The sequence below is a fragment of the Zea mays genome, chromosome 4 (assembly GCF_902167145.1).
Source record: "Zea mays cultivar B73 chromosome 4, Zm-B73-REFERENCE-NAM-5.0, whole genome shotgun sequence".
NCBI classification, from domain to species: domain Eukaryota; kingdom Viridiplantae; phylum Streptophyta; class Magnoliopsida; order Poales; family Poaceae; genus Zea; species Zea mays.
Genome location: NC_050099.1, coordinates 5,715,789 through 5,727,844, shown reverse-complemented (window position 1 = coordinate 5,727,844; position 12,056 = coordinate 5,715,789). Strand labels below are relative to the sequence as shown.

Below are 12,056 nucleotides of genomic sequence, written 5' to 3'. Positions count from 1 at the left end.
AACTAATATTATAATACGAAATGTATGTAATGAGTTTAAATAAGTTTACCTTGTCAACCGTGCTACAAACTTTATGGTTCGATTGAAAATCTATTTTCTGTTTCACCATGTTTTGTGTCATAGCATTAAACAACTTTATTAAGTTACAAATTCATCTGATTTGCTCACTAATCTTTGGAGAAACCGCTTGTGAAAATATATAGGTAACAAAAATTTAACTGTTGCGAATCTAAAATCAATTAACTGCAATTAATCAAGTTACTATTGTTGCTCGAATAACAAGAACTCTCACTCTCATCAAGAGGAAAACACTACGAGTTTGGACTATTTTTCGTTTATTTCTCACACAATATTCAAATATCATACTCATCTAAGAGTTGGGGATACATATTTATAACCATAGGGGTTGCACTACACACTACAAAAAGGTGTTGTCATCTAGTCTGCAGCACTATAGATGTTGTCCTCTGGATGTTAAAGGTGCAGTCAAAACTACAGATGTTGTCCTTGTGCAGTCAAAAGACTGTTGTCCAGATGTTGTCCTTGTGTAGTCAAAAGACTGTTGTCCTCGACAGCCTTGTACAATCAAAAGACTGTTGTCTAGATGTCGTCCTTGTGCAGTCAAAAGACTGATCTTCTCCACAGATGCTCAAGACTAATTCCATCAGACTAATCTATGCCCTGGCTACGACTAGGGTCACTGAGGCGATTAGTCCGACTACAAATCGGGTCATCCGACGAGTCGACGACTAGTCATGACTAGTCCAATTAGGGAGAGGATGACTTGTTTAGGTCTGTAGTTCTAGATGGCCTTTTTCAGTTGGGTTTAACTGGGCAATTGCTTTGTGCCTTTGTGGGCTTTCTAGGGTTGACACTAAACAACACAGAGCCACAGTCGCACAGCCCTACGGTGTCCAGTCCCACTCCAGCACAAGCACACGCACACTGCAAGGATCAGCTGGAGCCGCCGGCGTAGACCTGGGAGCCGCTGGGAGCCCATCTACTGTCGCCCCAAGGCAGAGGAGCACGCCTCGCATCTATCCCAGTTAGGACTGGGCATTCGGGTATACCCAAAAATTCAGGTCAGGTAGTTCGGGTTTTATATATTTCAGGTATCTAACAGGTCAAACCGAACTTGAGCTGAATATTTTAGGTACCTGAAATTTCAAGTACCCAAAGTATTGGGTTTGGGTAAGGGTATACTTGAACTACAAGGTAGATTTTGTTGTCTGCCTATCTTCTCTGCACATCTGTGCTCGCCACATGGACCTAGGTTGGGCTCCTGGCTCCTACTCGCTGCTCCGGCGGTCCTGCCTCCTGGTCCTGGCGTCTTACACTCGGCAGCAAGCAGCCAAGCACCAAGCAGTCACCACGCAGTCACACACCAGGTAGCATAGGCTGCACAGCAGCACTCGGTAGCACAAGTAGCACTCGGGCGACCTAGCATGGAGAAAAGCAAGTTTAGCCTGTCTCTTTTTTACAATAACTCATTGACCAAGGCATGTGGTGTTAAACATACCTGATAGGACCAAGTCTGCCAAGTAAGGTCTCGTGAACCTTCATCCAGCCTATGAAGCACAACAGGACCACCAACACCAGTGTTCCACGTCTCATAATGCACTCCAACATTCTATATCAGGACAAAGATCTGAACAGTCATATATTAGGTTATAAAATCAGTAAATATAAATTCAAATTGATGATGGTACTAACCGGCAATCCACAGGCAACACTCAGCATGGAAATTTTGTTAGTACCGGCTCGAAGGTTAGCATTGCCATTGTATTTGATTCTTCAATCTTCCCTAGTACCATATGCAGAACCTGCAGCGGCGAAATAAAAGTTCTGATTCACAAAGCATGTTCCATGACACCAATATTCAGAAACAGGTACCTTTTTCGCAGTAAATACCTTGAAGCTGTCCATTGACAAAGACATGCAAGGCATGACCAGCAGACTGCACAGTGCACACTGAGAGACAGGCTTGCCGCCACCTTGTAGAAAGTTTTCAGATGAGCTTATGTTAACACTGTAGACATGAATAATAGATTTTGAGAGACAAAAATATTCTCATCCATGTTGAGAAGTAGAGCAAGACGTTGTGGGCTTGCCGCACACGTTGCTTAAGTTAATGCATATGGTTGCTAAAATTAAACAGAAACAGAAGAGATCTGGACCGCGTCAATCACTATTGGATAAGGATAACAATCCAAAAAGAAAAGGAAAAGGGAAAACTTACCAGCCACTCCAAGCTTTAGTCCACATTCTGGGCTTGTAAGGTTTGTTAGGAGAAAATGCATCACAGTAGAAACCATTGCATGTATTGATCTGTTAGGAGTAAAATCAAATTTCAAGAACTAGTTTACAGCACAGACACAATTGCAAAACATAGCATGCTACAGTTGGTCAGGTGGTTTCACTGGCCGACCTTGAAAGGTTCGTTGTCTGTCCTGAAGCTGATGCCGGGTACATACTTAAACCAAACTGGAGACACGATAATGCTCCATTTTTAACGGAGGTGATTTCAGGAAATGGAGAAATACCCCATACCCGAAGTTCCACTCGCCACAAATGTAGGACCGATGCAGAGATGTACAAACAGGCCGGCCTTTTGGACCGTCTTTATGAACCTGACTAAATCGTACCTCTCCTCGAAATAGTACTGCTCGAAGCGGGGAAAAAATACCATCCAAATCCTGTATGAGTTAATGATGATGCAGCGGAATGGAATAGCAGAGGTGTCAAGTTTCTTACATTTCCAGGCGTAGGCTCATGTCCATTACAAAAGACTTAGGTCTGAATGACATCCAAGCCTCCGTCTTTAGCTTTCTGAATCAGCCCTTCCCACATTTGATTGAAAAGAAAAGAAAGAAGAAGCACTCACTTCAGATCCATAGATTCTAAAAAATGCCACAAAACCACCCAAAATAGTTTTTTCGTCGGAAATTTCTTAGTTTGGGTTATCCAAATGTTGTGCAAGGAAGAACCAAGAAACACGGTTGTTGTAGAGAAAAACAAGGGAGGGAGGCCGGAGGAGACAATGACCGAGAAAATCTCAAACCCCATACAAGAAACTAACCGTGGAAGAAAGAGGGACGGCTAAAACAATTTGCTTTTGAGAGCTTTGCATCAAGAAACAACTGACCGCAGCCATAAACCTCTCCAGGGAATAGTGGGGGGAGAAGAGATTTTGTAAAATGCAGTTACATCAGGGGTGCTCCTGGGGAAGTGTATGGATCCGGAGAAGAGAATCCGCATCTGCCCATCAATCAGCACTGCCTTCTTGTCGTAAGCCACAGCGCATTCCACGGCGGCCACCAGAACGGACAGCGCCACTACGAAGCCCAGCAGGGCAGCCGGGCACCACCTCCTCATGGCCAACCTCCCCGCTCCAAGAAGGTGGGCGAAGAGGAAAACCGCAGCGTGCACTGGGTTTGCGAGTGCGCGAGACTGTGTGGTCTTCACTCGCTTGTGAGATCTTCCCCTCCAGCACCACCTCCTCCTCCTGCACACCTCCTCTGTTTTGGTTGCTGCCTTTCTTGGATTTCTAGAGGGCGGCGCTAATGAAGGTGGGCCAGAGGGTGGCGCCCCAGAAGGTGGCAAAGGAGAGGACGTGAGCCAGCTTGGCGGACGTGATGGAGCCTACGCCGGAGGGGGGAATGGAGAGCATCAGGGACGAAGAGTTCGGTCGCGGCAAAGAAGCACACCGCCGCTAGGAACCATGTCGCTCATCCCATCGCTCGAATCCATGGAATTTTTGGACCAGATTTTTCCCTTAGGATTTTTGCTTCTTAGATTGGAACAAGAGGACCGGGGGAGAAAGATGGGGGTTTTAGAGCCGGAAGCTTACCACGAAGGCCCATCGCGGAGCCTGGAAGGCTTGGAACAGGGAACGCCAGCGACCGCGAGCCAAGAAGGGAAAGCGGAAGGCGGTGGCGTGGGAGGGAGAAGAGAAAGGGACAGGAAGGACAGGAAACAAGGACAAGGATGGCGTGGGAGAGAGTTTTTGGCGGTAGACGGACGCGGCTAGCCGCTCGGAGCTAAAATTTAGAGAAATTTCGGGTCCGAACGATTGTCACGTGTCGTGAGATGGATGGCGGGAAGGCCGCCGAATGCGGTCGGCGCAGCAAAATAGTGAGGTTTTTGTCTGAGAAATTTGATTTCTACAACTAATAAACTTCATACCAACCTACTTGATAGTTCATAATAGACAAAGTTAGGTTGTAGACTATGGAAATTAGCAGGAACATTACTTCTAGTTAAAAGTAACACGGGAATGCTGGCCTCTCCGCAATCGGTGGATTTCTGCCTTATACGGTGCCGCCGTGTGGAAGCAAAAAAAACACAGGTGCACAGCCCCTTCACGGACCCGAACTTTTTATTGAATCCCGTTGAGCTTTCTTGAGTCCGCTCCCTCCAGCCTCTCACTCCCACGTTGCCTCTGTCCGCCTCCAGTCCTGCTTCCCCCTCGCACTCACCGCCGGCATTCCGGCAGTTCCTGCTCCGGGCCTTCCAGAGGGTAGCGCCGCGATGGGCAACCCAGGCACCTCCGCCAACCCCGACGTGCGCCACCGCCTCTCGCCGCATCTCTCTCTTCGCTTCCCATCTGCCCGCGCCGCCTATGCCGCTCAGCGACCTAGCTTCTCGGTCTCTCGCCGTCGCATTCGCACGGCGCTGGCCACCAACTTCGCCGCCGCCACAGCGACTGTATCCAACCATCCGAGGGCGCGGCAGCCTTGCATCCCACACCCGCCAGTGCCCAGCCCTTCGCCTCGGCAGTGGCCACGCTGGAGAAGAAGCCATACCATACCCACCCGACATGGTCGCAGGTGAGCCTGCACTTAATCTGAGACTACAAAATTGGGCTCAATCACGGGTCGTGTCGTCCCGACGGACGGAGGAGGACCGCCGCTAGAGCTCGCGTTGTCGCGCCAGCTGCTCCCGTCGCTCGTATATATTACTGCGAAGTAACCCTAACTGCCACCAGCCTCAGCCTCCCCTCTCGGCTCCCCCACACGGCACTCCAGCCCCCAGCCTGCCACTCAAACAGTACACCACCGCCACAAGCCCGGGCCGAATATGTCTACAGGGCAGCAGGGCTACCGCTGCCGCCGCACTTCACCGGCAAAGAACGCCCTCCAGGTATTCCCAACCATCTCTTTCCTGCCTGATGTGCGAAACTGATTTTTCAAACTCTAATATCAAGTTATTTGGCTATTTGATGCCTATTTACCTTCTAACTTAAAAAAACTATCTGATGGTATTTAAGCCCATGTCCGTCTACTAGATCTACCCTGCGATGGAGTCCACGGTGAACCCGAAGGCGTACCCACTGGCTGATGCGCAGCTAACGATGGGTATCCTCGATATCATCCAGCACTCCACCAACTACAAGCAGCTCAAGAAGGGAGCGAACGAAGGTACCGCACCAATCCATTGTGCACGTCCCCTGTCCTGTAATCTGTTAGTTCTGAGGCTTATACTATTCAAGTTGTGTCTTTTGTGTCTACGCGCAGCGACGAATACCCTGAATAGGGGGATATCAGAGTTTGTTGTGATGGCGGCGGATACAGAGCCTCTTGAGATCCTACTCCACCTCCCCTTGTTAGCTGAGGATAAGGTACTGATTTTTTTTCTCGCTTTCCTCTTTTGTTTTGTAATATGGTGATGTGTGATTATAGCTTGGACGCCATCTATATGTCATGTTGGTTGTTTTTCTCTCTTTCCTCTTTTGTAATTTTATCCCAAATGCTATATTAAAAGATTATGCCAAATGCTTAATAGGGTTGTTTTCAGTTATTTCTCTTAATATTGCGTTAGGATAAATTTGTTTGGTTGGTGTTCATACGGCTTCTAGCAAATATTTTTGTTCAACTTTTGGTTGCCAAATTTTTGTCTTGCTAATTTTTTTAAGCTAACCAAACACAGACACTCTATATACCTGATTATCATACTTAGAGAGCAAAATTTAGTCTAGATTTTTTCATCCACCTCGTTCTAGATATGAATCTTTTCATAATTGTAATAGGCAAGTTATTTTGCAAGTTGATTCTTTTACTGACTTAAGTGCATTAAACCAGGAAGCACATATTAAATTTTGAAGCACTGAAATTGTGCCACTGAAATTTTGAAGCACTTTGTTATTAACTAAGGTTGCCACAAATCATTAGGTCAACACATTAACCCTTGCAACAGTGCTACACGACAACATGTTTTTATATTCAGCAAACTTTGGATGTGGTAGTACTCCACGTGTGTAAAATATCCTTTTGCTCTTTATTTGCATGCAATCACTTGACAACAAAAATGGTCATTGAACAAATTTATTCATTAGTAAATTAGCCTATGCTGCCATACATGAATGTCACTGAACCCATTCATCATCGAGAATCACATTCAAACCCGCAGTCGCAATTCAGCCTTTAATCAATAATAGGCACTTGTTTGAGGAGAAACGTGCTAAACAGGAAACTAGCATTATATATTACACATATAACAACAGGTAGGTGAGTGCAACACACTTACATAGCCCTTGTAGTGAAGCAGGACAGAGAGGCAAAGCACATTTGTGCATGTCCCAGAAAATTATTCACCCCCTCTATGCCAAGGTAGTGCAGGTGTTATCTTCGGAGACATGGTGTTGCTGTGTCAACTGCAGGGCACACTACAACTAGCGGCCGAGTAGCAGGAGATCGCTGCTACTCAGAGGGCCCCAAACTGCAGTCTAAAAGTTATAAGCAACTGCAGTCTTGATATGATAGGCTCAAATTTGGCTAGGTTCTGTTTTCGTGATAGAGAACATTGCTGCTGCATTCACTCTGGCAAATTTTGTTGAAGTTGTTCATAATGTCCTTATTCTCTTTTCTCCCCTTCCCTGAGACCAACATGAAAGAAAGAAAATTAGTGCAAACTTGATTCACTCAGCCGATACCACCGCCTGGATTGGCAGATCCATGTTTTGTAAATTTCTTGATTCAATGTTTGGGAGTGGGAACAACATGTATGCATCCTCATTCATTAACCTCTAAAATGTGAACTGTGATGCCGAGTTTTATTATAATATATTTGTTATAAATATATTTTGTCATTTGTTTTCCGAGACAAATCTACATGCCAATTTCATCGGTTCGATCTAATTAATTAAATTTAAGAAGTTGAAATGGCAGTAAGGAATTGGAGCTCTCTCCGCGCAGTAAGGAAGCGCGTGTTGCGGTTTGAGAGCTCCAATCTCCTAATCATGGTTGAGTTTGTGTGGAGAGAGCTCCGGTTTGTGCCTGAAGGCTCCGGTTTCATGATTTTCATTGACAGTAAGGAACCGATGGCAGTGCGGAGAGAGCTCTCAAATCATGATTTTCATTAGCAGTAAGGAACCGATGGCAGTGCGGAGTAAGCTGATTTAGAAGTGCGGAGAGAGATATCTCCTAACTAATGAAAAAAGTTAGCTCCACCGATGGCAGTAAGGATATAATTTTTTCATTGGTTGAGTTTGTGCCTGAAGGCTGACAGTGGATCTATTTGGCATATTTGTGCTGCCATGGTGCTTTCATCAGTCTAATATTATTTTTCCCTTTACTTCAGGGTTGTTATATTCAAAATGGAGCTAACTTTTCTTTAAGCATATGCAGTTATGCACATGTAAAATGAGAGCAATGGATGATTAGGAGATAACTACGGAACCTATACTTCTTGTGTTTCCTTTTTCCTTGCAGAAGAGGTGGTTCTGGTCTGTGCAATACTTACCCGAAGATGAACTACACAGATTGATTTGCACACAATGCTTCCCTTTTTCTTTTGAGGAATAAATTGTCTCCATACAACCCAAAGATGAACTACTGTTTTTTGTTTTATTTTTGACTTTTGAGGCCACTCATTCAAATGAATTACGCATACTGATTTGCACAAAGAATGATGTGTGCAAGGTATCTACATGTTATCTGTTTTAAGACCACTTATCCCATTTTGACTATTTTTGTGTTTATGTTCTTTTTTCAATTTTTTGTCCGCATATAGGTTGAGTGTCAGTCATCTTGTTCTTCCTAATGTTTGTCCATGTCCTTATTCTACTTCAGTTTAATGCTTTTCTATAGTGTTGTTTGCTGTTTTATATAAAATAAGAAGGCCCTTACAGTAAACTAAACCAACCTAGGAGGAACTAGGTACATTGCAAAAAGAGGACTTTAGCTAATGGGGGGTGCACGCCCATATCTCCCACCAACTGAGCTAGGCTCAAATCCTGTTTTTGTAACATATAAGATTGATTTAGTAGAGTGTTGATGAGGTTTGGCATCTACTACATTGTAATGGTATCTGAATGGAACCAAAGCATTTTAAAGCATGAATCCATATAGTTACTTTAGATGATATAGTTGACTTAATAACTTATAATCTGTAGCTATGGTACATTCTCAACTGTCTTCTTTCCAAGACATTTAGAATGGTAAAGTGGTATACAGATTTTACAGGGTATCTGTTAATGAAAATCTGCAGTTGTGAGTGCATCACAACTGTGTATATATAGCATATGTTGCTCTTTGCCAAATACCAGGGAAACATCTCAAAATTTAGTGATAATTAAGACTCGAACCTTCCCAAGGAGTTAACTCCTTTCACATTCAAACAAGATACCATAGAGAAGGAAAAAACAGATGTACTTGTCTGGACAAAAGTCCATGCACAAATGAAGAAACATCTATGTTCTCCTAATCTATTGACTTGTGCAGACAAAATCATCTCATACAAGAGTTGATGATTGAAGACTACTGAATTGCTTCTGCATTCTAAAAAGGATAAGGTACCCAGCCTTCATCGATTTCATGTGCGCAGGCTGCATCCATGTCTGCATCAGCAGACTCCGTCGCACCTGAAGGTATGGTAACTTGTGCTTTCAAACAATTAATAAGTTCGTTGTGTAGCCAACCTAGGCCACCTTATAGATTGCCTACCCAGACAGCTACTAGAGATATTGGGAGACTTAGCTGATAGAACTGGTGATGGTGATAGCTCCGCTTCCATCGCTGCTGATTCTAGGTACAGCCTCCGCCTCTTTGTACCTTGTTGTTGTTGTCTATTTATTAAGTATTCCCTTTGCTAAGATTTACCACAAATCCATAGCTGATTTAGAAGTGTCTCAGCCTTTCTTACTTTTACTGGATTTTGTGCATGTTTTCTTCTTTTGTTTCATTCATGTTTTTCTAGCGGTCTGCAACATGAATTGTGTGGGAGCTTTGGATGGTTACAGTTCTTTTTTGGGAGGAAGGACAAATGTAGCAGGTTTAGTAGGCCTTCTTATCTGATAATAGAAATATAGTTAATAAATAAATTTGAGATAAATGTGCTTAAAAGGAAGGCTCAGAAGGCGGCGAACCCAGCGAGCGGTGTGGTAAGGCTCACAAGCGCGAGAGCAGGCTACACTGCAGTGGTTGCAATCCTGCTATTGTCCTCATCATTGTGTTCTTTTCCTGACCAAGTAAAACATAACAGCAATTCATTTTTACCATGAAGGAAATTCTTTGCAGGTAACATTGTATTTTACTGTAACTTTTTCTTTGATGTTTCCCTTCTTGATAGTGTAAATTGTTCTGTATCCGATTAGAAATAGAGAACAGTGAATGACTACAAATTATATAGGATAACCAGCCTTACAAAAATCCTAAATAATACCCATCCGTTCCAATAACATAGGAGTCCTAATTATTTTACTTTTAGCGTAAGTCAAACTATCTAGAAAGTTATACAAATATATACTGCTCCCGTTTTAAATTATAAATCGTTCTACTTGGTGCTATGCTTATAATTTAAAATAGAAAGTACACAACACTAGATGACAGAACTATGATAATCTATGCCATGGTGGATTTAATAAAAACTATTTTAATTTTATAATTATCGATGTAATTTCTATAGACTTAGTCAATGCCCTATAGACCTAGTTAATGTTAATAAGAGAAAGATAGAAGACTTACATTTATAAAATAAATGGAGTATTACTACAAATATATTGAGTTATTACAATAAATACAGAACAATTATACTTAAGACAACATCAACCTCTCAATTTAGAGCAAACTATATTATAATATGAAGAATTATTGTTGCAATGGGATGTATTCTTCCATTTTGTTTATTACATTCAATTTTTTTAAAAAATACATGCTATCTCCTCAAAATGCTACCCATCAGCTTTGTTTGGTCATCCCATCAATTTGCTAGGAACAGTAGCAGCGTAGCTTTACTTTGTCAGCAGCTACCAGTGAGAGAGGTCCTTGTGGGTTGACCATGGACGTTGAATCCTTGATGGATGGTCGGATCAGCTATTTTTGTTCTCATAAAATATTCATGCATCATTATAATTTTAATATAAAAGCATAATCGTACAAACAATGTATAAGCTTAGAGACTAGATCAACATATTTGTAAACCTCAATCCAAACATCTAGCACATATGTAGGGGAGCTAATACTACCAAATAGGGATTATGAAACTTGTCAAACTCTTTTTCAAGTGTGCAAAATGCTCGAGCAAGCAACACAAATCCATACCAAGTTCATGGTTCATATTTGTGTCAAGTACTAGCCTGGAATTTAAATATAATTCATGAGGCAGGCTGAGTCCCGTCAACGGAACGCTAGCTTCACTAAGCATCGACAGCCATGTTCGGCTCCACCAAATGTAAGCGCTCACTCCTTAATCCCCTCCTATTCTCATTCCTATAAAAGACATAGAACTGCAGTCCCTGCGCTCAATTATGGCTGGTGAAGAGAAGGGACTTGGATTGGTTCCATCTTTATTTTTCTGTTTCCCTCGCCCTTCAATTTTTTATCGGATGATGTACATTTGTGCAGGAGACTATGGCAGCCAAGGCTATTAGAAGGCAGTGAAACATATTCACTTAGTGAACGGCTTATCATATAAAACGGAGCTCTCGAAGAACACCAGCAGAATAATGAACATACACCACAGGGGGAGCGACTTCATGGTATTTTAATGAAATACTTACCCATCTCTAGGAGCGCAGGCCATGATTCCAACAGCACTGTGTGCACATGTGAAGGCCTGCAACCGCTTGCTAGGCCACACCAATCCTGCTTACTTCTTGAAGATACATATGGTGCCACCTAAATAAAAGTTGTTTCTTGTTATGTCTGTCCTTGACATATCAATAGATTAGTGTTGGGTTGCATTCATGGGGTGTTTAAATCTCTGAGAAGGCAAGAAGTCATTGTTATCGACATTGTGGTCGTTAGGCACAAAAGTACTCAAAAGTGAGAGCTACTTGTTGCCACCAAATGGAGGGTGATATAGGTTGATAGTTAAATTCAATGCTCTATAGAGAAGGAGCAGATTTTGTTTAGAATTAGTTTTTGCGGCACGTCATTTCATTTCATAACCGATTCTATGTGTACAAGTTAGAATGCCAACTGATCTTAATTCTCATTGAATAATTTGCTGGCATCTTTCAATATAAAATCCTTGTCCTAAATTTTAAAATGTATATGTCATGGATATATTTCATCTTCAGATGCTTATCATATTATCTTTTATCATTTAAATGTATATGTCATGGGTATATTGCTGCAAATGCAACATTCAAAGTCATTTAGACAGGAATAACTGGTTTCAAGTTGCTTTGTTATTTTGCATCCGCTTGTATGTGGTGGGTTCAAGTTTTGCACCTGTACGACTGTATATGCAGAAAATATTAAAATTGAATAGCTGGAAATGCAACTGGTTCTCTTTAGGCCATGCCATTTACATAGTTATTATTTTCTGCCTTTAACCACTGTAGGGCGCCCGAAGGGGCGCCTAATGTTCTAGTTTGGTTCATTGGTTCGGCTCTGTCAACTTATCCAGAGGACTCTGCAACCGAATACTCTGCCAGACGTCAAAAATAGATGACAGAATATTGGTTAAGCTTTCTCTATCATCCATTTGTCCTTAGCAGATAACACCGTAAAATAGCCTCCAACGAAGATGATTCAAGAGGATTAAGCAAGATCAGTATAAGGCGCGATACATTACTAAAAACGGTGAAGTGTAGCGGACGGAGAAATCTGCAA

General features: G+C 42.6%; 1 protein-coding gene and 1 long non-coding RNA gene across 3 annotated transcripts; one reads left to right on the top strand and one right to left on the bottom strand.

Moving 5' to 3' along the window:
* Positions 1 to 1,113: 1,113 nt before the first annotated feature.
* Positions 1,114 to 3,855, bottom strand: LOC109945992 (uncharacterized). Of its 2 annotated transcripts, none has more exons than XR_004857664.1 (7): positions 2,755 to 3,855; positions 2,429 to 2,662; positions 2,240 to 2,328; positions 1,912 to 1,994; positions 1,714 to 1,823; positions 1,520 to 1,648; positions 1,114 to 1,440 (listed from the first exon to the last, which is right to left on the bottom strand). It is a non-coding gene; the product is annotated as an uncharacterized lncRNA (long non-coding RNA). The 2 variants fall into 2 exon arrangements; XR_002268996.2 differs by having other exon boundaries at positions 1,520 to 1,630.
* A 1,301-nt stretch (positions 3,856 to 5,156) lies between these two features.
* On the top strand, positions 5,157 to 11,576 carry LOC103652757 (NHP2-like protein 1). Its single transcript, XM_008679727.3, has 3 exons — positions 5,157 to 5,420; positions 5,517 to 5,620; positions 8,721 to 11,576. Exons 1-3 carry the CDS (start codon positions 5,300 to 5,302, stop codon positions 8,751 to 8,753), a joined length of 258 nt encoding a protein of 85 aa, XP_008677949.1. The 5' UTR covers positions 5,157 to 5,299; the 3' UTR covers positions 8,754 to 11,576.
* Positions 11,577 to 12,056: the final 480 nt, after the last annotated feature.